The 27,635-nt window shown below is 49.7% G+C and overlaps 1 protein-coding gene across 4 annotated transcripts; it reads right to left on the reverse strand.

Moving 5' to 3' along the window:
* LOC128067746 (steroid 17-alpha-hydroxylase/17,20 lyase) lies at positions 1 to 26,796 on the reverse strand. Of its 4 annotated transcripts, XM_052660801.1 has the most exons (9): positions 26,660 to 26,783; positions 26,310 to 26,549; positions 3,976 to 4,114; positions 3,546 to 3,775; positions 2,679 to 2,765; positions 2,072 to 2,287; positions 1,588 to 1,757; positions 953 to 1,056; positions 2 to 447 (listed from the first exon to the last, which is right to left on the reverse strand). In XM_052660801.1, the coding sequence occupies exons 2-9, from the start codon at positions 26,382 to 26,384 to the stop codon at positions 161 to 163; spliced, it is 1,308 nt and encodes a 435-aa protein (XP_052516761.1). In that variant the 5' UTR covers positions 26,385 to 26,549; positions 26,660 to 26,783; the 3' UTR covers positions 2 to 160. The 4 variants fall into 4 exon arrangements, with proteins under 4 accessions (XP_052516759.1, XP_052516761.1, XP_052516760.1 ...); XM_052660799.1 differs by lacking the exons at positions 26,310 to 26,549; positions 26,660 to 26,783 and adding an exon at positions 6,185 to 6,651 and having other exon boundaries at positions 1 to 447; XM_052660800.1 differs by having other exon boundaries at positions 26,310 to 26,796.
* Positions 26,797 to 27,635: the final 839 nt, after the last annotated feature.

A 27,635-nucleotide genomic window follows, 5' to 3' on the forward strand; every position in this document is an offset into this window, starting at 1 on the left:
CTGCTCAAGGACCTTTGGAGAAAGAAACTGTTTTATGCACATCACTGCCAGGGCTGCAGGCTGGGAAAGAAAGCAGAGGGGGCGGGGAGGAAGAAGGAATGGTGGGAGAGGGTGGGGGAGCTCCTCTAATTGTGTGGGGTGGGGGTCACATAGGGTGGAGTCATGAGGTGCTACCCTCAGCCTGGGCTTCCTTCCAGGCCTGGCGCACCTCGATCTTCACCTTGAAAGGTTTGATCTGCAAGACGAGACTGGGATTGCCCTCCAGAGAGGGCAGCTTCCCATCATCCGGGATCTCCAGGTTGAACCTCTGCAGCAGCCGGGACATGAAGAGGAAGAGCTCCTGGCGGGCTAGCATCTCACCTACACAGGAGCGGGGTCCGGCTCCAAAGGGCAAGTAGCTTAATGATGGCGAGATGAGTTGCGTACCCGTGGGGTCCAAGAAGCGCTCTGCAGACACGAGGAGCCATCAGCCAGGGGCCAGGCCAGGGTCAGTAGAGGAGTAGGGGGAAAGAAAGCCCTGCCTGGGGAGCCCCAGTCTGGGAAGGTGGACAGCCTTATTTGGGGGGGGGGGGTGGCAATCTTAGGAGAGAGAAATGCCCTGCTCTCAGGTAGCCCTTAATCTCACAGAGAAGATGGAATATTCAGAAAGGATGAAAAGGTGTATTAAACAGATGAAAATGGCACCATCCAACAGGAGAGGGGGCTGACTTCACAGGAGACATATGCCTATGGGCCTTCTTAGAAGAGGAGCCTTGCAGTTGGTGGAAGGAGAGTGGGAAACCCAGCTGTGAAGAATCTGGGTAAGTGTCGGGTAGGCTAGGGGTGTCAACAGGTCCATGTAGTGGGAGTCAGGAGTCTTCTAGTAGGAAGCTTGGCAGAAGGGAAGCAATGCTGGAGAGGTGGGCACAGAGGGGGCTGTGTGGCCAGGGGGCAGGACAGAACAGGGACTCACCGGGCATGAACAGGTCAGGCTGCTGCCACTCCTTCTCATTGTGATGCAGTGCCCACAGGTTGACCACAACGTCTGTGCCCTTGTCAATGGTAAGGTCGCCAATGCTGCGCCAGAGAGGGAGAGGAAAAGAGGGTCTGGAGTATTGTCCTTCCCCACCTGCTCTGCCCCAAGTCTCCGTGGTCCCTACCCTGGGGAAAAGAGTCCTTTGCTCCCTCATGCCACTCCCTCATGCCCACTCCTGCATCTTCTCCCCAGCTTCTGCCAGATGGAATGTGAATCCAGCCCTCTCTTCCTGACTAGCACTTGGGATCAACACTTGTGTGTCTGTTAGGGCCTGTGGGTGTGCATATTGAGCTGCTGCGTGTGTGCATGAATGTGTGTGCGTGTGTGTGTGTGTGTGTCGCAGCTTTTGGATTGGGTAGGAGCACATGTCTCCCAGGCGGCAGGCAGCTTCTGAGGGAGGTCAGGTCGATGCGTGAGTGAGTGTCAGTGGGTAGAAGACACACTGGTCAGTAGGGTCATGGGTAGGATGATCGGTTGTCAGTGGTTGACTGTAGGTGGACCAGCCAGCTGGAAGAGTCAGATGCTGGGGGAGGGCGCAGGTGGGTTGGATGTTCCTGGGAGGAAAGGCACACCTGGAGTCAATGATAGCCTTGTGGGGGATCAGCATAGGGGCCACAGGCCGGATTCGGAGCACCTCTCGGATGGTCGCCTCCAGCAGGACAAGGCGGTTCCGGTCACTGATGGTTGGGGTGCGATTGAAACCTATATTCTGGTCAATGCTATCCTGGATCCTCTTCTTCAACTGAGGGCCAGAACAGGGTGGATGTTACCAGGGTGTATCAGCCCAGGAGAAGCAAGGGCTTAGAAGAATCCTACTGTCACATCCAAAAGGGCAAGACCCTTCCCAGTGGTGGCTCTACAACCCCGGCTTTGCTTGCAGAAGATGGGGCAGCTCCACCGAAGGACGAGAGCCAACCACTGCTTGGGCAAAGGGTGCTTCAGCCCAGGCATCCTGCAAAGAAATCCCGAGGTACTGACTCTCCCTTTCTCTGGAGCAGAAGTGAGAGTGCCTGGGGTCAGGAGTGCTTGGGAAGGCTCGGGTGGAGAGAAACTCACCGAAGGATGGTGTAGCAGGTAGGCCACGATCCACTTTATCACAGAGGTGGTGGTCTCCACACCAGCCCCGAAGATGTCCGCTATGGTAGCGAGCATGTGTCTGTTTGAAAGCAGCTTTGAATCCTGGTCTGGGCCAGCGTTGTTATTGTCTGCATTCACCTTGGCTTGCATCAGTATGTGCAGCAAGTTAGTGATGGAGTCGCTGGTGAAGTTCTCCTGGTTGGGTGAGATTGGGAGACGATGAAGAGGAAGGAGCCCCATCTGCAACCCCTGCCATACTCTCACCCAGACTGTAGACACAAAGGCTTCTCCCACTTGGAAATGAGGGAGTGGAGGAGGGAGGCTGGTCAGGACCCATGAACTTGTGGAAGTGGAGAAAACACTGGGCCCTCTTTAAATCTGCGGGGTGGACGGGACCCTTCAGCGTCCTCTTCAGTTCCTCACTTCTCTACTCCTATTTATTAGTTAAGTCAGGTTTTATTGAGCACCTACTATATGGCAGGCTCTCTGCTAGGTGCTGGAGCTGCTACACTGTCCAAAACGGACCCTACCCTGCTCTCCTGCCACTTTCCACCTAACTCGTCATCTCTTCTGCTTCATCACCTACCTGACATTTTTCAAGGATTTCATTCAGCAATTCATTTCGCGTCTCAACACAACCCTTCATCTTTTCCATGGCTTTGCTGGGGAAAATCTGCAAAGTAGAAATGTTAGATTCTCCCTGGCCGTCCCTGGTGAGTTCCCACTCTGACCCCAACCTTCAGCCAGAATGGAAAGCAGGATAGGGACCCGGAATGGGAGCATCAGTGACAACCAGGACAATTCCAAACAAGGGAGAAAGGAGTCACCTCCACTTCCCCTTCCCCCTTCAATCAAACATCTAGCAATGACTGAGTCTTTACTCAGTAGTAACACAGACATGAGTCTCAAGGCGTGATTAAGTTCCTTAACTTTTTGAAGCCTGTATTTTCATCTGCATGGGGATAATAAAGCCCACTTCCAAAAGGAATGCGTGATTAATGAATGTGGAGCTTTGGTACTGGCACATGGCATTTCCCAGTTGCTCAGCGGGTAAAGTCTCTGCCTGCAATGCAGGAGACGTGGGTTCAATCCCTAGGTTGGGAAGGTGCCCTGTAGAAGGAAGTGGCAACCCACTCCAGTGTTCTTGCCTGGGAAATCCCATGGACAGCGGAGTCGGGTGGGTAACAGTTCGTGGGGTCGCAAGAGTCAGACACGACTGAGTGACTAAACCCCACCACCACCATTACCATGAGTATCACAGTGCACAGCATAAAAGCTAAACCTATTTCTGTAGAGAAGCAGCAAGATTTTGAAGAGTCAGAGGAGGCAGAGGTCACAGTAATTGAGGTAGTCAGGAAAAAATGCGGGTCTGGAGTGAACTGTAAGAGGAAAGAACTGGGGATACTGTCAGGGTGTGCTGAGGTCTGCCCATAGGGCCTGGCCCTATCCTCACCTTCAGCGCAGGGAATATGTCTAACAGAACTTCCTTGCTCAGAACCTCCAGGATGCCATCATTGACATTTTGTATGGCCTTCAGGGCAGGATCCTCATTCTTGAAGGAGAAGTTGAAGCAGATAAAGCTGATTATGTTGGTGACCGCCAGAGAGAGAGGCTCGGACAGATCTATGGACTGTCCATGCTGGGTAGCCAGGAAATCACACAGCACGTTGGCTTCCTGATTAACTGAGCAGAGACGGGGGTGTGAGGGAGGAATTGAGCCATCCCTTCACCCCCATCTCGACCAGTTCCATCTGAATCTAAGACAGCAGATGTCCAGTAGATGGCAGTGGTAGCCAAGAAAACATGGAATGGAGGTACCCAGACCCCTCCCCTTCCCCAACCCTCTGCAGGCTCCTTCAGCCCAGGGCCAGCCAGGCACTCACTGATCTTCTCTAACTTCAGGTTGCCATCCTTGAACAGGGCAAAGGCATTCAGTACCAGCTTCCGATGCAGCTGCCAGTGGGCACCATGGTCGGCAAAGGCAATGCCCTTTTGGTTGTCTGACAGGATGTCTAGAGTGGCCTTTGGAAAGCAGGAAAGGACATAGGACAAAGGACTCAGGCACCATCCACCTGCCCTCACCGAGGGCAAAGAGGCTGGTACCTGTCATCAGCCTCCTTGTAGAGCTCCCTGCTTCACTCCACCCTGACTGCAAGGCCTTGGTAGGACAGAACCTATGGCCTGACACTCCCAGCTCCAACAGAGAGACAGAGTAAGGCGAAAGAAAGAACCCTGAATTAGATTGTTCAGATCAATGACAGGGTGAGGCAGCTGTGATGGGATGGACTCTCTAAACTTGTAGGAGCAGAGACTGAGGACACACCAGGCCCCTGCCCTTCCCTGGGTCCTCTGGGGATGGGGGCTGCTAAAGGCACAGCAGCTGAGCCCCCTTTAGTTCTCCCTTCTGTTAGGTAGGTAGAATAGGGAAAAGGAGTCCAAAATGGTGGTGGCTAAAAAACAAGGAAGGGCAAAGGTAGGTCCGAGGACCAGAGTGAAGACTTCAGGTAGAACAGACAGCACTCCTGCTAAGCCCAATTTGCCTGGGGCAGGCCCAGGTGGAGGAAAAAAACATATAAAAGGAAGAGCCAGAGCACTCTCTCTCTTTCTCTCCCGTGTGCGTGCACTCTTTCTCTCTCCCTCTCCCTCCCTCTCTCCCTCCCCCATGCACCCCTCCACTCTCTTCTCTTCAAGTCTTTGGGTTGGCATGCCCTCACACTTTGAGGATGGATTCTCCTGCTATCTTCTAAATAAAATAGAGCTGTAACACTGATTTGCCTAAGAGCTATAACACGGTTTGTCCAAGACCCGAGAGCTGTGACGCGCCAAGGGCTTTAATGTCCATCCCGCCAAATCTTTGTTGGGACGAGACAGAGAACCGAGGAACATACACGCGCGTGACACTTCCCTTGCCAGCCGTGTGCCCACTACAGGGCCACATCGGGAGAGGCACATGTCTTGTCCACCCGGCCGGGACTTGGGCCAAGCTGCTTCTGCCCAGAGGACCCCCAAAACTATACAGGTCCCCCCAGACCTGCCCTCTTCTATCCCCGGATCTGCAGGCCCCATCAGACTAGCCGCCTCCTTCCTCTTTGCCCTGGAGAGAAGCCCTGCAGAGATGGGAGAGGGTAGTTGGCCCACAGACCAGGCCGACTGGCCCAAGCAAAGAAGAGTCAAGCCTTGGTCTGATCAAAGATAAGCAGCCAGGGGGCCTTGCCCAGGACATTCAGGGGAGTACCCTGCAGCCAGGTGCTGTGTCAGAGGCCGGCAGTGTTGCTAGATGACTAGCTCCCACTGCCTTCTGCCCCCAGGAGCAAACAGGAAGCTCGACAGGTTGAATCTTCAGCGTCCTCCCTGAAAGTGCTTGCATAGGTCAGCTCCCCAGGGCTGGAGCAGCTCCAGGAAGCTCCAGGAAAATAGTGATCCCAGCCCTCCAAGAATCAGGGTACTTCCTCCTCACAACTCTTTGTGGAGGACAGGAATCACTAACCCGTTTTCCATGTGAACTCTGTTCATCAAGGCTAGTTATTGAGAACTTCCAGCACTGGCCTAAATGCTTTACATACACTCTTTCAGGGAATCATGAGAGCTCAGATTTCAGGCTCAGAGAGCTAGACTCCTGGGCTTCCCAAGTGGCTGAGATGGTCAAGAACTTTTCCACAATGGACGAGACCTGGGTTCGATTCCTGGGTCAGGAGGATTGCCCAGAGTGGGAAATGGCAACCCACCCTAGTATGCTTGCCTGGAGCGAGGAGTGTGGTGGGCTAGTCCATGGGGTCACAAAGAGTCGGTCAAGACCGAGCGGCTCACACTTTCACTTTTTCAGCTTTTTCCCTGACCCCCTCAAACCACTACCCCCACCCTGTCCCATCTCCAGAAAAAGCCAGAAAATAAAGTCTTCCTTTAATTCTTCCTGCCTAGTTTAGAGGCTGGGTGAGGTCTGAGGGGTCACTCCGCACCCATAACCCCACCAGTCTTGTTACTGGAAGAATCACAGGTTGCTGGAACTAGAAGGGGCATTGCAGGCATGGCCTTGGCTGAAGAGCTCGACATGCTCAGGGGCTGGTGAGGGGAGGGATGAGAGGCATTACTTACCACTTTGGGACGCCCAGAGAATTCCTTGCCCTTCTTGAGAAGCACCTCCCTGGCCAACTGGTGGTGTCCAATCATCACAGTAGTCTTGGAACCCAAACGAAAGGAATAGATGGGGCCATATTTTTCCTGCAGCTTGAAGAAGTTCTCGTGTTGCTGGCCACGTCTGGGGAGGAACGGCAGGCTGCCCACCAGGGGCAGGGATGGGAGGCTCCTGGGGTACTTGGCACCAGAGTGCTTGGTCTTGGGCCAAAATAAATAGGCGAGGGTGAGCAGAAAGACAGCCAAGAGCACCCACATTGTGTCCGGGTGGCAGCAGGCAGGACAAAGAGCTGTGGAGTGGCTTCACCCACCTTAGGGTGCAAGAAGGCCTTTTTAAGGGCTCCCCTGACCTTCTCCTTGACTTTATGTTATTGCTCGCCTTGGTGGAAGTTTATCCTGCAGCACAGCCAGGAGTTGTCTTCCAGAATGGGGAAGGGAGAGAAGGCTGCTTTCAAGAGCTGGCTCCACACCAGGGCAAACCCTTGCTCCCTGTCCATCAACGTCTCCAGAGTGGGCCAGAAGCAAATGATATCTGGGTCAGGAATCACGGCTCGGGACTCTCTGTGTTACGAAATCATAAACAACAGACAGCTATCCTATTTTATCAGCTGAGGAAAGTGAGGCCTCCCAGGGTCAAGCTTATATAAAGGCACACAGATAATGATGGCTTGAAGCAGTTCTCTTTATTCCTAGTTTGCTGCTTTTGCCAGGGGGAGTGAAACCCTTGCATTAGAGCAGGGCCCCTATTGTCATATGGGTTTAGGCTCAAATTCTAGCTTAACCGCTCTCTAGCTATATGACTTAAAAGGTTTAGCATGAAGTTTACCATTTGAGTGTACAGATCAGTAGCATTGAATATGCTTCACAGTGTTGTACAGCCATCACCACTGTCTACTTCCAAAACTGTTTTCATAACCTTTTTGTGACTGAACAACATTCTGTTCTTTTGTGACTGAACATTCTGTTCTTTTGTTTGTTCATTCATCAGTTAATGGACACATAGGTTGTTTCCACTTTTGGGTACTGTGAATAACGCTGCTATGGACATGGGTGTACGTGTCCACAGCATGAACATAGTATCTACTTGGGTCCCTGTTTTCAATTTTGGGGGTGGTAAATACCTAGAAGTGGAATCGCTGGGTCAGATAGTAACTTTATGGTTACTTACCTGTTTTAAGTTTCAGTTTCTTCCTCTATAATGGGAATAACAGTGGCATATACTTCTTTTTCTTTTTAAGTTTAATGTTTATTTATTTATTAATCAATTCTTTAACTATTGGCTTCTAAGACCTTAACTTTTAAAATGGGGATGACCCACAGAGATGTTATGGGGAGGGAGGTGGGAGGGGGGTTCATGTTTGGGAACACATGTAAGAATTAAAGATTTTAAAATAAAAAAAAATTAAAAAAAAATAAAAAGCCCTTCGTTCCCAGCGTTAGTGTGCATGATGCTCTTGCAGGATGCCTTTCCTTTTGGTCTTAGACAGGTAATGGAATGGGTGGTCCCGGGATTGGGAAAGGGAAGAGGGTGGGAGCTTACTTATCGCACTACTGCTTTGGGTGGAGGGAGCTTTTTAGAAAATGTCTTGCAGTTACAGCAGGCCAGCTCCCTTACAGAATTTTCCAGGCTTTTCTTCCTGCTATCTAGTTGCTCCTTACTCCCCTGACTGCTGGGTTCTTAACCCTCCTGTATCCCTGAGATCTTGCTGGATTATCTGTTCTGATTTTTCATTAGACACCGTAAAACCATTGCCAAAGCGTTGAAGGGTGAGGCCAGGAGGGGGAGAGGCAGAGCAGGATTCCTGATCAAAACTCCTTTTATCCCTTCTCCATTTTGATTGGGTTAGTTAGCAGAGATTTCTTCACAGTTCTCTGCTTCTGAAGAGATTCTGAGTTGGGGTGGGGGACCTTCTTTTAAAGAGAAGGGCTCCTTTTAGAGACTTTCTCCTTTTAAGCCTGTGGTCAGGGCTGTGGGTCCGAGGGACGTCCTGAATGTCTCAGAGGGGTGGGGGTGGGACTGACCACATTCTGGTCTTCCTGATGGAATTTTCCAAGCCAGCAGACCCCTGTGGCAGGGACTTGATTACTTTGCGAGCTGCCGTTTGAAGTAGGGGCACTTGAATTATAGCCGGGAACCTAGTGTGGAATGAGAAAACAGTAGCGACCAACTGCGGTCTTCTGAGAACACAGCTGTTGCCAACTATTTGTTCCAGGGCTTCTGAGCTCAGGCCACCCCCACCCCCTCTTTGGTCTGAGAGGCATGTCTGTATCGAGAGGCATGTCTGTATCGGAATGTGTAGCTGTAATCAGCAGTGGCTGTAAGCGGGGGTGGGACAGACAGACACCCTTCTGCTGCCTGTTCCTGGGTGAGAAAAAGCCACAGATGTGATCAAACCAGAAGTCTTACAAAAGAAATATATATGCTTCTAGGGACTGCTGGTTTAACCGCACGCTTAGAAGGGCTAGAGTGTCCCTTGGGTGGCCTGAAATTCTTCTAAAAGTAAGCTTTTCTGAAAAGCTCCCCATGTTCTAGTATCGCTTTTGTTACTGTTCAGGGTTCCTTAGATGCAGAGATAGACAGAGAGAGTGGGGACCCTACTGGAGCACCTCTGTCCCTCAGGAAAGGCTGTCCTTTTGACTTGTGGGCAGAGTAAGCCCTGGCTAGGATTTTGAGCAGTGTTGGAAATAGGAAGCATCTCATGCTATGTCAGCAGGTGGGGAATAGCAGCTGGAAACTGCCTGGTACAGTGGAAAGAGTGGGACTGGGGAGCCAGAAGACCTGCCTCTGTATCTTGGCTCCCCCGCAGGATCTCAGAGGCTGCATAACTGCTCTGAACCTGGTCTTAAAAATAATAGAACCTACTGGAAGAGTTTTTGGCTCCATCCCTTCATTCTTTCTGGAGTTATTTCTCCACTGACCTCCAGTAGCATATTGGGCACCTACTGACCTGGGGAGTCCCTCTTTCAGTATCCTATAATTTTGCCTTTTCATACTGTTCATGGGGTTCTCAAGGCAAGAATACTGAAGTGGCTTGCCATTCCTTTCTCCAGTGGACCACATTCTGTCAGACCTCTACACCATGACCCCCCCGTCTTGGGTTGCCCTGCAGGCATTGCTTAGTTTCATTGAGTTAGACAAGGCTGTGGTCCTAGTGTGATTAGATTGACTAGTTTTCTGTGAGTATGCTTTCAGTGTGTCTGCCCTCTGATGCCCTCTTGCAACACCTACCATCTTACTTGGGTTTCTCTTACCTTGGGCGTGGGGTATCTCTTCACGTCTGCTCCAGCAAAGCACAGTCGCTGCTCCTTACCTTGGATGAGGGGTATCTCCTCCCGCCACCCTTCCTGACCTTCAACGTGGGATAGCTCCTCTAGGCCCTCCTGCCCCCGCACAGCCACCACTCCTTGGACGTTAGGTGGCTCCTCCCGGTCGCCCCCCTGGACACGGAACAACAGACTGGTTCCAAACAGGAAAAGGAGCACATCAAGGCTGTATATTGTCACCCTGCTTATTTAACTTCTATGCAGAGTACATCATGAGAAATGCTTGGACTGGAATCAAAATTGCCGGGAGAGATATCAATAACCTCAGATATGCAGATGACACCACCCTTATGGCAGAAAGTGAAGAGGAACTAAAAAGCCTCTTGATGAAAGTGAAAGAGGAGAGTGAAAAAGTTGGCTTAAAGCTCAACATTCAGAAAACGAAGATCATGGCATCTGGTCCCATCACTCCATGGGAAATAGATGGAGAAACAGTGGAAACAGTGTCAGACTTTATTTTTTTGGGCTCCAAAATCTCTGCAGATGGTGATTGCAGCCATGAAATTAAAAGACGCTTACTCCTTGGAAGAAAAGTTATGACCAACCTAGATAGCATATTCAAAAGCAGAGATATTACTTTGCCGACTAAGGTACGTCTAGTCAAGGCTATGGTTTTTCCTGTGGTCATGTATGGATGTGAGAGTTGGACTGTGAAGAAGGCTGAGCACCGAAGAATTGATGGTTTTGAACTGTGGTGTTGGAGAAGACTCTTGAGAATCCCTTGGACTGCAAGGAGATCCAACAAGTCCATTCTGAAGGAGATCAACCCTGGGATTTCTTTGGAAGGAATGATGCTAAAGCTGAAACTCCAGTACTTTGGCCACCTCATGTGAAGAGTTGACTCACTGGAAAAGACTTTGATGCTTGGAGGGATTGGGGGCAGGAGGAGAAGGGGAAGACTGAGGATGAAATGGCTGGATGGCATCACTGACTTGATGGATGCGAATCTGAGTGAACTCTGGGAGTTGGTGATGGACAGGGAGGCCTGGCATGCTGCAATTCATGGGGTCGCAAAGAGTCGGACATGACTGAGCGACTGAACTGAACTGAACTGAAAGAGTTATTGGGAGAATTTAACAGAAGAATGTATTTAAAACACTAGCACTTTGGCTAACTGAGAATAGGCATTTAGTAAAAACGTAAGGAAACTAGAAGCTAGAGGACGGGTTTCTAGACAGAGGTGGAAGCTATAATGGCAGGAGTTCTTGCCCTGGAATTTGGACATTGTTGACTGCGACTTGGGAGGCCATTGCTTACTGTAATCCGTACTATAGTAATTACTATAATCCATGCTCACATCCAGTAACCTCCGCACAGTTGAGTGAGAGGATACAGCACTGGGTGGCGTGGCGTGAAGGACTGGGTTGGTTGGGGGGAGTATCTCAGAGGCTGCACAGCAGGGGTGAATCTACGTTCTTGTTTCTGAATGGGTTCCTGGTAGAGGGCTGGACTTGAGGACCTCCTGAGGCCCTTTCTGCCCCAGCCTTCTGTGATTCAAACCTTGCCTGTGAAAACCCTGGGTATCTTTGGTAACATAATTTTGTATATTTTCAGTATTTCTGTGTCTGACAGTGAAGCTGTAATCTTTATTGGAGCTATTGTAAAAGCCAGCCTTCTAAAACTTATTTGGTGATAATTCTGTTTTTAAGAAAATGACACAAAACAGATATGCTGTTAGTCTTTGTCATACATTTTATATATATATATATATATATATATATATATATATATGCTGCTGCTAAGTCGCTTCAGTCGTGTCCGACTCTGTGCGACCCCATAGACAGCAACCACCAGGGTCCCCCGTCCCTGGGATTCTCCAGTCGAGAACACTGGAGGGGTCACTCTAGTGCAGTAGTTCTCAAATGCATAAAAATCACCTAGAAGTGGAGTGATTAGAATATAGATTCAGTAGGTGTGGGTCCAGGGCCCAGAATCATTTCTGTTAAGTTCCCCAGGTGGTTCAGACCTGGTAATATCTGGCCACACTTCGAGAGATTCCGCCTCAACTTGGCTCACACCCCTCACCCCCTTCCCTGCACTTTAGTAGCTTGGATATAATTATAAGACAGTGTGCTAAGCCTGAAACAGAGGATCCCCAGGGACTAGGACAGCCGAGGGTAGGAAAGCATCAGGCTTGGGGAGTGGGATGGGCATGGAAGGCTTTCGTGAGAAGTGATACTTGACCTGAGTCTCGAAGGATGAGTAGGAGTTTACCAGACATATGAGCTGGGAAGGAGCATTCCAGACAGATCAGGTTGGGAGTGTTGTTTTTGTTTTCTCCTGCAGATGAGAAACTGTCATCTATGAGTCTTGGTGTTAGGTATGCCTGAGATAAGACAAGGCCCTTGCTTCAGCAAGTATTGGTGTCCTTTGTGACACAGAGAAGGAAGGAAAGCATGAGGGGCCTCAATCTAATAACGAGTGTGGCATGACTTCATTGTCTGTAAAGGGCAGCTAGGCCTTGTTGTTGTTTAGTTGCCAAGTTTTATCCTGCACCTCTGACTCTTGCAGCCCTAATGGACTGTAGCCCACTAGGCTCCTCTATCCATGGGATTTCCCAGGTGAGAACACTGGAGTGGGTAGCCATTGCCTTCTGCAGGGGATCTTCCCAACCCAGGGATTGAACCCATGTCTCCTGCATGGCAAGCAGATTCTTTACCACTGAGCCACCAGGGAAGCCTTAGGCTGTGTTAGTTCCTCCAGTTAAAGGACAGCTAAGACAACCCCTGGAAGCTACAGGGTTGACTAGAGAATAGTGGTTTTGTGCTTACTGGGGCTGAAGTTCTGAAGAGAATCACCTGCTGTACTTGGGGACTGTGGCACCACATGGCACATTTTAGGTATAACATGTAGTGGAGCATGCCATCCCTTCCTTCTCTGGCAAGATCAGAAAATGAGTTTTCTGGTTAAGAGGGAATCTATCCTGTATACCTAGCAGATGGATTACTGATTTTCAAAGAACAAGATTACAACAGAATGATCTTGGTCTGCTGATTTGAAGGAATTCTATTTCATGTTTAATTCAGAAGGTATTGATTGTATAATGCTGGAAATTCTTGTGACCAACATCTCTACCTGAAAAGTATTGAGCGCCTGTTCTACTCAAAGCATGTTGTGGATACAAAGGGGTAGAAACTTTATCTCCGTCCTCACAGGTAGGGGGCATAGAACGAGCTCACAGATGATGGAACTTTACGCAGGTGGCGGCGAGTGACATTAGGAGCGGAGTGGCACGGTTCACGGGTGGAAAGGTGGCTTTTGCAGGTGGTCCTTTCCACAGTCCGGTGGTCTCTGTTGTGGCACAGTAGGTGTGTGGAAGGACCAGTGCAAGTTCTAATTGCTAGAATGCAGCCTGGATCCATCAAGACTTATAATTTATGTTCTGTACCTCGAATGTTGCCTTTCTCTAGGAACATTATCCCCTGAGATGTCCTCATTGATGAAGTGTGATGATCCCTGGTACTGAAATAAGTCATCTCCAGTGAAGCTGTGGTGGGTCTGGGGCTCTTTCGGGCAATGTGCCCTTCCCAGGTTGGAATGTATGGGGTAGAGGCACAGGGGCCGTTTACTTGTTTTTCTTTTTTTTTTGAAGATTTATTTGTTTATTAGCTGCACTGGGTCTTGGTTGCTGCGCGGGCTTTCTCCAGTGGGGCCGAGCAGGGGCTACTCTTCGCTGTGGTGCGTGGCTTTCTAGAGCACAGGCTCAATAGTTGTGGTGCAGGGACTTAGCTGCCCCGCATCATGTGAGACCTTCCTGGAACAGGGATCAAACCCATGTCTCCTGCACTGGCAGGTGGATTCTTAACCACTAGACCACAGCGATGTTCTGTGTTAGGCCCTTGCGTGGCCTGATGCTGAATATGACAGAGTAGCCAGAGTGTTGAAGCCTAGTTACTCCCTGGACACAGTCAGAAATCCTCGGGACTCCCAGGACAACACTGAAAGTGCTGTGAGGGAGCCGCAAGTGGGGAGGGCATGCCCAGGGAGAGGCTGAGGGAATTTGCTCACTTCTAATTTAACCCCTACACTGCCGGACGTGATACTTGGATTATTTCATCATGACAGCCACCCATGAGGTAGGAGTTCTTATCTCCTTTCTCCTATGACGCAACTGAAACTAAGAAGTTAACTCTTGGAGATCACAGAGCTCTGGTGCAGCGGTGGCAACTCTGGAGGCAGACGTCCTCAGTGTTGTCCTGCTCTTGCATGTCATAGCGGGAGTTTCTGCAGCAAATCTGCTGTCAGACTGCCTCCCCACGGCCGTCTTCCTCGTCTAGGATTGAGTTTCCCAGTCACCATTACCCTCCTGTGTGGGCTTTTTATCCTTGATACCAGGTTTAGCACATAGTAAGCGAGACCCTGCTGGAAGGTAACTGGCTTTTTATAATGCAGCAGACACCAGGGTAGCACTTGTTTGTACTACCAGAGGTGGAAGCTGAAATTCGTATTGGAACCGATTTGTAAGAATCTGTGAATACTCCAAGCGAGAGCTCCATAGAACACCTCACTTCCCTGCTGTCACCTAACAGAAAGGGTGGTTCTCATCCAAGCCTTTCAGGTGACTTTTTTAAAGCACACCCCACTCCCCCCAACGACCGTCTCTGTTGCAAGAAGCGGCTTTTTTAGAGGAATGTGCTTGTTTTTCATCACATTGCTGTTATCAAAGCAAAGAGAAACCAGCAGACTGGACAGTAACTCAGTGGAAAGGAAGACTGTATCTGCTGATTTTGAAACTTTTATCCAGAATGGGGCCAAAGAAAACGTTCACTTCCTCCATAATATCCCAGGAGTTTGATCCACCCCTCTCCCCTTTTCCTTGAAGAGGTAAATTTTAGTCTAGGAAGAGAGTAATATGTGGCTACTTGGGAATAAAAACCAAACTGTGCTATAAAATTCCTTCCCCTGCCCTGACTCCCTAACGCCTGGGTGACAGTTTATCCTTGACACTAATCTTGATTCTGTTTGTTGATCTGTTTGTTGTTGACAGTGAGTTGAAACGCCCTGCAAATTTGACCTGGTTTAGCCATTTCTGTGCTTGCTCTGTAGCCATTGCTCCTCTGGGAAGGGCTCAACTGGACTTGAACCTGGACCTACCTCAGGAGAGGCATCTGTTGCCGAAAATGGAGATTCAATCTGAAGTCACTTGCTTGACCTCTCTTGTTCTTTTAATCGAAAGAGATAGGAGGGACAGTGGCAGAAAATACACATCTCAGGAGAGAGGGAGACAGGCTTTGAAGACCAGCAGCTGGAGTGTGACACAGTGACTTCTTTTTTTGCAAGTGGTGAATTGTTTGCTGGGACTGAGGTGCATAGAAGACATTGGTTCCCTCGGGCATTGCATCAAGGGATTCAGAGTATTCTTTATTGTTTGGTCTCTTGGTTAACACACATGTTCTCAGGAGTTTGTACTGAACTGTGATGCATGATCTCATTCTTGGTTTCAATTATTGCACAGCCTATCCTATGGTTTTCTTCAAGGGTTTGGAAATCCTTGGGTCACCCCCCAGGCAGTGGTGTGAATACCTATGACCTCCCACTCTTTAGAGTGTGGTTCTGGGATGTGGTTCTGGACTGTGATGAGGAAGCTTCAGATAGGCTGGGATGGGCTGCCAACAAAAATAGGCAAATATGAACATGTAATCATTTCCTTGCCTTGGAAGTAAGATTCTGGGTTGATGAACCAGGCTCAGATTGCTCTGGGTCACTGTGAGCCCAGGGAGCTGTGGGTCGGTCTCAAGTCATCATGAGAAATTATGTCGCCTCAGCCCTGGCCTAATCCTTGGAGGATCCCTTCACGCTGCTGCTTGTACAGCGTAGCTTAGAGGCATGGGGAACATGGGAGAGGAACAGCCCATGGGGATACTTCATCATCAAGTCACAAAGATGAGTATTTTCTGAAGGTTTTTGCGTGTCTAATCCTTTGCTGAATAGGTGCACTTGTGAGATTGACCTCATCCTTCTCTTAGGGAATTTACAGAGTGGTTGGGGAACCCAAAGGACAATCAGGTGACAAAGACTGGATGAAACACGATTCTGCACTGAGTTGTGTGGTTCAGTTTGGCTGGAATGGTGGTTCTAAACTAAGGGCAATTTGCCCCTCTCCCCAGGGGACTTTTAGCAGTGTTCGGACGTTGTTGATTGTCGCAACAAGTAGCCAGGGGTGGAGTGGGGTGTTGATACTGGCATCTAGTGAATAGTGGCCAGGATTGCTGCTGAACATCTATGATGCACAGGAGGGTTGCGGCAGCAAAGAATTCAGTTTAGTTCAGTTCAGTTGCTCAGTCGTGTCCGACTCTTTGCGACCCCATGAGCTGCAGCACACCAGGCCTCCCTGTTCAACACCAACTCCCAGAGCCCTCCCAAACTCATGTCCATTGCATCAGTGATGCCATCCAAGCATCTCTTCCTCTGTCGTCGCTGAATTATCTGACTCCAAATGTCAGTACAGTTGTCCCTCAGTGTTCACAAGAGTTTGGTTCCACAAGCCCTGCAGGTAACCAATCTCTTAGGCTGCTCAAGTCCTCCATGTAAAATAACTGTGTACACTTGGCTTTCAGCACACGTAGGTTCTGCATCTGTGGGTTTGGCTTGTCTGGGATTGATCCTGCGGGTACCAAGGGCTGATGAGCCAAGGTGGAGACAGGATGGGCGGAAAACTACCACTGCATAGTGCATGGCACTCTGCTCAGGAGGCAGTCACAAGCCACAGGCTTCAGGGCGGGTGAGCTGAGGTGTTTTAATAAAGAGGAAAGAAACAGGGGTACTTTTTCCTGCTGCTTTCTAAGCAATATGCATTATCTGCCCGGAAGTTTAGAATCTTATCATCTTGGTTGCCCCAATCAGCAGAAACTGTGCCTTCTCAAGGACAGGTTTAGAGCTCACTTTTTATGGCCAGTAGATAAGATCAAACCCCTTTAGAACTGACATTTTATCTCTGAAAAATCTAAACAACCACCCCCAGAAGGGTAGAATCTCAGAATTGCCCAAATATCAATAACTTTATACAGCTTAAAGAACAAGGGTTGTTTAGTCACTCAGTCATGTCCAATGTTGTGATCCCACTAACTATAACCCCCCAGTCTCCTCTGTCCATGTGACTTTCCAGTCAGGAGTTCTGGGATGGGCTGCCATTCCTTCTCCAGATCTTCCCAACCCAGGGATGGAACCTGCATCTCCCACTTGACAGGCAGATTCTTTACCATTGAGCCTCCTGGGGAGCCCTAAAGAACAATTAAGCTACAGTTATTTTAATAACAACCCATATTTCAAGCTGGATGCCTGTTGCTGTGGCCCTTGTTGTTGTTCAGTCGCTCAGTTGTGTCTGACACTATATGAACCCATGAACTGCAGCTCTGCAGGCTTCCCTGTCCTTCACCCTCTCCTGGAGTTTGCTCAAACTCTGTCCATTGACTCCGTCTCTCTCCATTGAGTCGGTGATGCCATCCAACCGACTCATCCTCTGTCATCCCCTTCTCCTCCTGCCTTCAGTCTTTCCCAGCATCAGGGTCTTTTCCAATGAGTCGGCTCTTCCCATCATGTGGCCAAAGTATTGGAGCTTCAGCTTCAGCATCAGTCCTTCTGATGAATATTCAGGATTGATTTCCTTAGGATTGACTAGTTGGATCTCCTTGCAGTCCAAGAGATTCTCAAGAGTCTCCTCCAACAACACAGTTCGAAGGCATCAGTTCATTGGCACTGAGCTTTTTTATTGTCCAGCTCTCATATCCATACATGACTACTGGAAAAACCATAGCTTTGACTATATGGACCTTTGTAAGCAAAGTGATGTCTCTGCTTTTTAATACGGTGTCCAGGTTTGTCATTGCTTTTCTTCCAAGGAGCAAGCGTCTTTTAATTTCATGGCTGCAGTCACCATTCACAGTGATTTTGGAGCTCAAGAAAATAAAATCTCCCTGTTTCCATTGTTTCCCCAACTGTTTGTCATGAAGGAGTGGGACTGGATGCCATGATCTTCGTTTTTTGAATGTTGAGTTTTAAGCCAGCTTTTTCATTCTCCTCTTTCACCTTCAATAAGAGACTCTTTAGTTCCTCTTCACTTTTCTGCCATTTGGGTGGTGTCATCTGTATATCTGAGGTTGTTGGTATTTCTCCCAGCACTTGTGCTTCCAGCTTGCGCTTCATCTGGGAGGGCATTTCGCATGATGTACTCTGCTTAGAAGTTAAATAAGCTGGGTGACAATATTCAACCTGGATGTACTCCTTTCCCAATTTTGAGCCAGTCCATTGTTCCATGCCCAGTTCTAACTATTGCTTCTTGACCTGCATTATAATCTATCGTTGATAACAGAAAAGGGGATACTAAATTCCCCTTCTTCTAAATCATCTGATGTCTCTTTTAATCTTTAGATGTCAGGTCTTAAAATTCAGAAAGTTCTTTAAGTTTATTCAACCTTTTGAGGAAAGCCTCTGGAGTCTGAAGATTTTAAGAAGTCTTGTATCTGTTCACTCAGGGGTAACATTTTTAATGTAACCCTTTGTTGAGGTAGAAGCCAGTGGTTTCCTTGAACTTTCTACTGGCAATAAATCTCTGGTACTGGTCTCTAGTGGAGGAGGGCATGGTAACCTACTCCAATATTCTTGCCTGGAGAATCCCATGGACAGAGAGCCGCAGGCTACAGTCCATAGGGCCGCAAAGAGTCAGATGTGAGTGAGTGACTGAGCACTGGTCTCTAGACAGTCAGGCTCACGACTGGTAAGTCTCATTTTTATTAATATTTCTTTTGCCCCCAACAAAAGCCTGGTGCAGTGGGGTGGAACTACTGACGAAAAAACGAGGTTAAATTTAGAATTTTGCTTAAAGTGAAGAAGGGCTCTGAGACCCCACGTGTCCTTCACTGTCCAGTGAAACTGTAGTGAATCTTTCTCAAAGTACATCAGCAACAAGTTAACATGTACCTTCAATATTTCATATCCCCTTGAAACCTGCACCTCTTTTTGGGCAAAGTGATTATTTGATTTCATCAGGAGCCATGTTCAAGGTAAAGCAATGACTTTGATGAGCTAGAGCCCAGTCGTGGAAAGAATACTGAACGGAAAGTCAGAAGATCCGAGTTTTGACAGTCTCAATTCTGTCATCTGCAGCCTTAGGGTAGGTGTCAGTTCCTCCTTTGTAAGATAAGGGTGGTAGCACTTCTGATCTCTTGTTGGGTGCTGGCTGGCAGGCTCAAAGGCGAGGCTGACTGTTGAAAAACTTTTGAGACCTGTAAAACTGTGTATTATATAAACTGACTAGATATATGTGTGTGTTGTGTATATAACCATCATTGCTTCAAATTATGACCCTGAGGTTTTGCCACATTATTGGAGGGAAAAATAAAAGGAATGAATTCTGTCGATTAGACTGTATTTGAGGCACAAAATGAACCTGAATATTTTAGGAAGATTTTCAGCAATAAGAACTCAAACAGAAGCTTTTTTTTTTTTTACCCTAACAGTTTACTAATTACAAAGTTCCTCAAAGGCAAAGTCCATGTCTTATCTGTCATTTTTGTGCCTGTCAGCATCCAGCATGAAAGTTTAGGATAACTGCTAATCATTCAGGTTTTTTTCCCACTAAAATTCAGGCTTTAGATCTAGAAAACTTGTTCTAGCTGTGTGATCACTCTGAATCTCAGTTTCCTGGTTTCCTGTACAAAGAGAGGAATATGTAACTTGGATAAAAACGCCCAGCCAGATGCTTGATAAACACAGGCACCAGGCAGAACTTGGTTCTCTGTCTCATTTCCTGAGTGCTGTGGCTGGAGGTTTTCCTGACTGGCTAGAGATCTTCTCCTCAGTCAGAGAAGAGGGACCCTCCTTTTTGTCTAGGTAGCTGTTTTGCGTGGCACATGTAAGATGTAGCTGGAGCCTCGGTCTAGAGAGTTCAGATGTCTGCCATTCATATTTGGGCCTCTGAGCAGGCCTTAACCTCAGAGTGAGAGGATGAATGGGGTATTACTGAACTTGAGAGCAGGAGGAGCTCATCAGTTGCCCACAGGGACTAGGCAGTGACATGCTTGAGTCAAGCAGATGGGGTTTTTGGACAGTAGGGGTTTTGGGGAGGCTGAGGTGGAGCTAGAGGCCATGTGCGTTTGTGACCTTATCTAATATGGCCCTGGGATTTTCAGAAGCTGAAAATCAGAATTTCTGTATGAATCCTTTTCATTTTAAGATGTTGACAGTTATTTTCATTTTTTTTTTTAATTGTAAAACGAAGGTACCACGTGGACATAGAACTCAGTAGTGGGCCCATGGGCCAGCAGTTTGCAATCCCTGCCTTCAAACAGGAGGGGCAATGATCCAGCTAATACAGAAGGAAAGGACTTGCCCTCCTGGCCAGCTGTGCAGACACTATAGTAGAACTGCCTTCCTGCTCTCTGAGTGCCGCTTGCTTTGTCACATGCTCCCTGCTATTTTGTCCCTCAGCTTTGCACCATGCTTCCCTGGTGGCTCAGAGGTTAAAGCGTCTGCCTGGAGTGCAGGAGACCCGGGTTTGATCCCTGGGTTGGGAAGATCCCCTGGAGAAGGCAATGGCAACCCACTCCAGTATTCTTGCCTGGAGAATCCCATGGAGGGAGGAGCCTGGTAGGCTACAGTCCATGGGGTTGCAAAGAGTCGGACATGACTGAGCGACTTTACTTACTTTTGCTGAAGATGGCATACTTCTCAGTGCATTTATTCTATGGCAGAAGAAGCCAGTGATGAGGGATTGCCAGGATACCTCAAGGGAGAACTTTTTTTCCTCGTTAAGTGTCCAGAGGTGAAAGACTGGCAGGTTAATCCAGTGTTCTGAGCCTCTTCCCTGCTGCTTTCTCAGCAGGGGGCACCTCCCCCCAGTCTTCATGCTCCCCCAGCCTTTCATTCCCCGCACATCATCAGCACCCAGTATAATTGACTCCAAAGCACTTATGAGTCTCTGGAATATTCATTTGTCAGCCCTCATTAGAATTTTAAATTTCATGAGGCCAAGGAGCATGAGGTCCAAGGACAGTGAGTGAGCGGCACGTAGTAGGTGTTCAATAAAATACTTGTTGAAAGAAATGAGTGAACAAATGAATGAGCTGCTCAAGGACCTTTGGAGAAAGAAACTGTTTTATGCACATCACTGCCAGGGCTGCAGGCTGGGAAAGAAAGCAGAGGGGGCGGGGAGGAAGAAGGAATGGAGGGAGAGGGTGGGGGAGCTCCTCTAATTGTGTGGGGTGGGGGTCACATAGGGTGGAGTCATGAGGTGCTACCCTCAGCCTGGGCTTCCTTCCAGGCCTGGCGCACCTCGATCTTCACCTTGAAAGGTTTGATCTGCAAGACGAGACTGGGATTGCCCTCCAGAGAGGGCAGCTTCCCATCATCCGGGATCTCCAGGTTGAACCTCTGCAGCAGCCGGGACATGAAGAGGAAGAGCTCCTGGCGGGCTAGCATCTCACCTACACAGGAGCGGGGTCCGGCTCCAAAGGGCAAGTAGCTTAATGATGGCGAGATGAGTTGCGTACCCGTGGGGTCCAAGAAGCGCTCTGCAGACACGAGGAGCCATCAGCCAGGGGCCAGGCCAGGGTCAGTAGAGGAGTAGGGGGAAAGAAAGCCCTGCCTGGGGAGCCCCAGTCTGGGAAGGTGGACAGCCTTATTTGGGGCGGGGGGTGGCAATCTTAGGAGAGAGAAATGCCCTGCTCTCAGGTAGCCCTTAATCTCACAGAGAAGATGGAATATTCAGAAAGGATGAAAAGGTGTATTAAACAGATGAAAATGGCACCATCCAACAGGAGAGGGGGCTGACTTCACAGGAGACATATGCCTATGGGCCTTCTTAGAAGAGGAGCCTTGCAGTTGGTGGAAGGAGAGTGGGAAACCCAGCTGTGAAGAATCTGGGTAAGTGTCGGGTAGGCTAGGGGTGTCAACAGGTCCATGTAGTGGGAGTCAGGAGTCTTCTAGTAGGAAGCTTGGCAGAAGGGAAGCAATGCTGGAGAGGTGGGCACAGAGGGGGCTGTGTGGCCAGGGGGCAGGACAGAACAGGGACTCACCGGGCATGAACAGGTCAGGCTGCTGCCACTCCTTCTCATTGTGATGCAGTGCCCACAGGTTGACCACAACGTCTGTGCCCTTGTCAATGGTAAGGTCGCCAATGCTGCGCCAGAGAGGGAGAGGAAAAGAGGGTCTGGAGTATTGTCCTTCCCCACCTGCTCTGCCCCAAGTCTCCGTGGTCCCTACCCTGGGGAAAAGAGTCCTTTGCTCCCTCATGCCACTCCCTCATGCCCACTCCTGCATCTTCTCCCCAGCTTCTGCCAGATGGAATGTGAATCCAGCCCTCTCTTCCTGACTAGCACTTGGGATCAACACTTGTGTGTCTGTTAGGGCCTGTGGGTGTGCATATTGAGCTGCTGCGTGTGTGCATGAATGTGTGTGCGTGTGTGTGTGTGTGTGTCGCAGCTTTTGGATTGGGTAGGAGCACATGTCTCCCAGGCGGCAGGCAGCTTCTGAGGGAGGTCAGGTCGATGCGTGAGTGAGTGTCAGTGGGTAGAAGACACACTGGTCAGTAGGGTCATGGGTAGGATGATCGGTTGTCAGTGGTTGACTGTAGGTGGACCAGCCAGCTGGAAGAGTCAGATGCTGGGGGAGGGCGCAGGTGGGTTGGATGTTCCTGGGAGGAAAGGCACACCTGGAGTCAATGATAGCCTTGTGGGGGATCAGCATAGGGGCCACAGGCCGGATTCGGAGCACCTCTCGGATGGTCGCCTCCAGCAGGACAAGGCGGTTCCGGTCACTGATGGTTGGGGTGCGATTGAAACCTATATTCTGGTCAATGCTATCCTGGATCCTCTTCTTCAACTGAGGGCCAGAACAGGGTGGATGTTACCAGGGTGTATCAGCCCAGGAGAAGCAAGGGCTTAGAAGAATCCTACTGTCACATCCAAAAGGGCAAGACCCTTCCCAGTGGTGGCTCTACAACCCCGGCTTTGCTTGCAGAAGATGGGGCAGCTCCACCGAAGGACGAGAGCCAACCACTGCTTGGGCAAAGGGTGCTTCAGCCCAGGCATCCTGCAAAGAAATCCCGAGGTACTGACTCTCCCTTTCTCTGGAGCAGAAGTGAGAGTGCCTGGGGTCAGGAGTGCTTGGGAAGGCTCGGGTGGAGAGAAACTCACCGAAGGATGGTGTAGCAGGTAGGCCACGATCCACTTTATCACAGAGGTGGTGGTCTCCACACCAGCCCCGAAGATGTCCGCTATGGTAGCGAGCATGTGTCTGTTTGAAAGCAGCTTTGAATCCTGGTCTGGGCCAGCGTTGTTATTGTCTGCATTCACCTTGGCTTGCATCAGTATGTGCAGCAAGTTAGTGATGGAGTCGCTGGTGAAGTTCTCCTGGTTGGGTGAGATTGGGAGACGATGAAGAGGAAGGAGCCCCATCTGCAACCCCTGCCATACTCTCACCCAGACTGTAGACACAAAGGCTTCTCCCACTTGGAAATGAGGGAGTGGAGGAGGGAGGCTCGTCAGGACCCATGAACTTGTGGAAGTGGAGAAAACACTGGGCCCTCTTTAAATCTGCGGGGTGGACGGGACCCTTCAGCGTCCTCTTCAGTTCCTCACTTCTCTACTCCTATTTATTAGTTAAGTCAGGTTTTATTGAGCACCTACTATATGGCAGGCTCTCTGCTAGGTGCTGGAGCTGCTACACTGTCCAAAACGGACCCTACCCTGCTCTCCTGCCACTTTCCACCTAACTCGTCATCTCTTCTGCTTCATCACCTACCTGACATTTTTCAAGGATTTCATTCAGCAATTCATTTCGCGTCTCAACACAACCCTTCATCTTTTCCATGGCTTTGCTGGGGAAAATCTGCAAAGTAGAAATGTTAGATTCTCCCTGGCCGTCCCTGGTGTGTTCCCACTCTGACCCCAACCTTCAGCCAGAATGGAAAGCAGGATAGGGACCCGGAATGGGAGCATCAGTGACAACCAGGACAATTCCAAACAAGGGAGAAAGGAGTCACCTCCACTTCCCCTTCCCCCTTCAATCAAACATCTAGCAATGACTGAGTCTTTACTCAGTAGTAACACAGACATGAGTCTCAAGGCGTGATTAAGTTCCTTAACTTTTTGAAGCCTGTATTTTCATCTGCATGGGGATAATAAAGCCCACTTCCAAAAGGAATGCGTGATTAATGAATGTGGAGCTTTGGTACTGGCACATGGCATTTCCCAGTTGCTCAGCGGGCAAAGCCTCTGCCTGCAATGCAGGAGACGTGGGTTCAATCCCTAGGTTGGGAAGGTGCCCTGTAGAAGGAAGTGGCAACCCACTCCAGTGTTCTTGCCTGGGAAATCCCATGGACAGCGGAGTCGGGTGGGTAACAGTTCGTGGGGTCGCAAGAGTCAGACACGACTGAGTGACTAAACCCCACCACCACCATTACCATGAGTATCACAGTGCACAGCGTAAAAGCTAAACCTATTTCTGTAGAGAAGCAGCAAGATTTTGAAGAGTCAGAGGAGGCAGAGGTCACAGTAATTGAGGTAGTCAGGAAAAAATGCGGGTCTGGAGTGAACTGTAAGAGGAAAGAACTGGGGATACTGTCAGGGTGTGCTGAGGTCTGCCCATAGGGCCTGGCCCTATCCTCACCTTCAGCGCAGGGAATATGTCTAACAGAACTTCCTTGCTCAGAACCTCCAGGATGCCATCATTGACATTTTGTATGGCCTTCAGGGCAGGATCCTCATTCTTGAAGGAGAAGTTGAAGCAGATAAAGCTGATTATGTTGGTGACCGCCAGAGAGAGAGGCTCGGACAGATCTATGGACTGTCCATGCTGGGTAGCCAGGAAATCACACAGCACGTTGGCTTCCTGATTAACTGAGCAGAGACGGGGGTGTGAGGGAGGAATTGAGCCATCCCTTCACCCCCATCTCGACCAGTTCCATCTGAATCTAAGACAGCAGATGTCCAGTAGATGGCAGTGGTAGCCAAGAAAACATGGAATGGAGGTACCCAGACCCCTCCCCTTCCCCAACCCTCTGCAGGCTCCTTCAGCCCAGGGCCAGCCAGGCACTCACTGATCTTCTCTAACTTCAGGTTGCCATCCTTGAACAGGGCAAAGGCATTCAGTACCAGCTTCCGATGCAGCTGCCAGTGGGCACCATGGTCGGCAAAGGCAATGCCCTTTTGGTTGTCTGACAGGATGTCTAGAGTGGCCTTTGGAAAGCAGGAAAGGACATAGGACAAAGGACTCAGGCACCATCCACCTGCCCTCACCGAGGGCAAAGAGGCTGGTACCTGTCATCAGCCTCCTTGTAGAGCTCCCTGCTTCACTCCACCCTGACTGCAAGGCCTTGGTAGGACAGAACCTATGGCCTGACACTCCCAGCTCCAACAGAGAGACAGAGTAAGGCGAAAGAAAGAACCCTGAATTAGATTGTTCAGATCAATGACAGGGTGAGGCAGCTGTGATGGGATGGACTCTCTAAACTTGTAGGAGCAGAGACTGAGGACACACCAGGCCCCTGCCCTTCCCTGGGTCCTCTGGGGATGGGGGCTGCTAAAGGCACAGCAGCTGAGCCCCCTTTTAGTTCTCCCTTCCATTGCCAGCCGTGTGCCCTCTACAGGGCCACATCTGGAGAGGCACATGTCTTGTCAACCAGCCTGGACTTGGGCCAAGCTGCTTCTGCCCAGAGGACCCCCAAAACTATACAGGTCCCCCCAGACCTCCCCTCTTCTATCCCCGGATCTGCAGGCCCCATCAGACTAGCCGCCTCCTTCCTCTTTGCCCTGGAGAGACCAGCCCAGCAGAGATGGGAGAGGGTAGTTGGCCCACAGACCAGGCCGACTGGCCCAAGCAAAGAAGAGTCAAGCCTTGGTCTGATCAAAGATAAGCAGCCAGGGGGCCTTGCCCAGGACGCTCTGGGGAGTACCCTGCAGCCCGGTGCCGTGTCAGAGGCCGGCTTGTTGCTAGATGACTAGCTCCCACTGCCTTCTGCCCCCAGGAGCAAACAGGAAGCTCGACAGGTTGAATCTTCAGCGTCCTCCCTGAAAGTGCTTGCATAGGTCAGCTCCCCAGGGCTGGAGCAGATCCAGGAAGCTCCAGGAAAATAGTGATCCCAGCCCTCCAAGAATCAGGGTACTTCCTCCTCACAACTCTTTGTGGAGGACAGGAATCACTAACCCGTTTTCCATGTGAACTCTGTTCATCAAGGCTAGTTATTGAGAACTTCCAGCACTGGCCTAAATGCTTTACATACACTCTTTCAGGGAATCATGAGAGCTCAGATTTCAGGCTCAGAGAGCTAGACTCCTGGGCTTCCCAAGTGGCTGAGATGGTCAAGAACTTTTCCGCAATGGACGAGACCTGGGTTCGATTCCTGGGTCAGGAAGATTGCCCAGAGTGGGAAATGGCAACCCACCCTAGTATGCTTGCTGGAGCAAGGAGTGTGGTGGGCTAGTCCATGGGGTCACAAAGAGTCGGTCAAGACCGAGCGGCTCACACTTTCACTTTTTCAGCTCGGAGAGATGATGTTGTAAGGGCTCCCTGACCCCTCAAACCACCACTCCCACCCTGTCCCACCTCCAGTAAAAGCCAGAAAATAAAGTCTTCCTTTAATTCTTCCTGCCTAGTTTAGAGGCTGGGTGAGGTCTGAGGGGTCACTCCGCACCCATAACCCCACCAGTCTGTTATTGGAAGAATCACAGGTTGCTGGAACTAGAAGGGGCATTGCAGGCATGGCCTTGGCTGAAGAGCTCAATGTGCCCAGGGGCTGGTGAGGGGAGGGATGAGAGGCATTACTTACCACTTTGGGACGCCCAGAGAATTCCTTGCCCTTCTTGAGAAGCACCTCCCTGGCCAACTGGTGGTGTCCAATCATCACAGTAGTCTTGGAACCCAAACGAAAGGAATAGATGGGGCCATATTTTTCCTGCAGCTTGAAGAAGTTCTCGTGTTGCTGGCCACGTCTGGGGAGGAACGGCAGGCTGCCCACCAGGGGCAGGGATGGGAGGCTCCTGGGGTACTTGGCACCAGAGTGCTTGGTCTTGGGCCAAAATAAATAGGCGAGGGTGAGCAGAAAGACAGCCAAGAGCACCCACATTGTGTCCGGGTGGCAGCAGGCAGGACAAAGAGCTGTGGAGTGGCTTCACCCACCTTAGGGTGCAAGAAGGCCTTTTTAAGGGCTCCCCTGACCTTCTCCTTGACTTTATGTTATTGCTCGCCTTGGTGGAAGTTTATCCTGGAGCACAGCCAGTAGTCCTCTCCCAGAATGGGGCGGGAAGCGGAGAGGAGGTTTCTTTCAAGAGCTGGCTCCACACCAGGGCACACCCCTAAGGGAGGGGCTAGGTAAGGGCACAGACAGCTAGTCCCTGTCCCTTGCTCCCTGTCCATCAACGTCTCCAGAGTGTGCCAGAAGCAAATGATATCTGGGTCAGGAATCACAGCTCGGGACTCTCTGTACTATGAAATCACAATCAACAGACAGCTATCCAATTTTATCAGCTGAGAAAAGTGAGGCCTCCCAGAGTCAGGCTTGAATAAAGTCACACAGATAGTGATGACAAGAATCCAGTTCTCTTTATTCCTAGTTGCTGCTTTTGCCAGGGGGAGTGAAACCTTTGCGTCGAGAGCAGGGGCCCTATTGTTAGATGGGTTTAGGCTCAAATTCTAGCTTAACTGCTCTCTAGCTATATGACTTAAAAGGTTTAGCATGAAGTTTACCATTTGAGTGTACAATTCACTAGCATTGAATATGCTTCACAGTGTTGTACAGCCATCACCACAGTCTACTTCCAAAACTGTTTTCACAACCCCAAACAGAAAGTATATCCATGAAGTAATAACTCCCCCTTCCCCTCCCCCCAGTCCCTGGTAAGCTCTAATCTGTCTGTGAATATGCCTATTTCACATAAGTGGAATCATATAGCATCTGGTCTTTTGTGACTGGCTTGTTTCTCTAGGCATGATGTTTTCAAGGTTCATCTACTTTGTAGCATATGTCAGAACTTCATTCATTTTCTAAATATTTGTTTATTTGGTTGTGCTGGGAGTTAGCTGCAGTACTCAAGATCTTCAGTCTTCATTGCAGCATGTGGGTTCTAATTCCCTGGCCAGGGATTGGACCTGAGCC

This window comes from Budorcas taxicolor, chromosome 23 (genome assembly GCF_023091745.1).
Source record: "Budorcas taxicolor isolate Tak-1 chromosome 23, Takin1.1, whole genome shotgun sequence".
NCBI classification, from domain to species: domain Eukaryota; kingdom Metazoa; phylum Chordata; class Mammalia; order Artiodactyla; family Bovidae; genus Budorcas; species Budorcas taxicolor.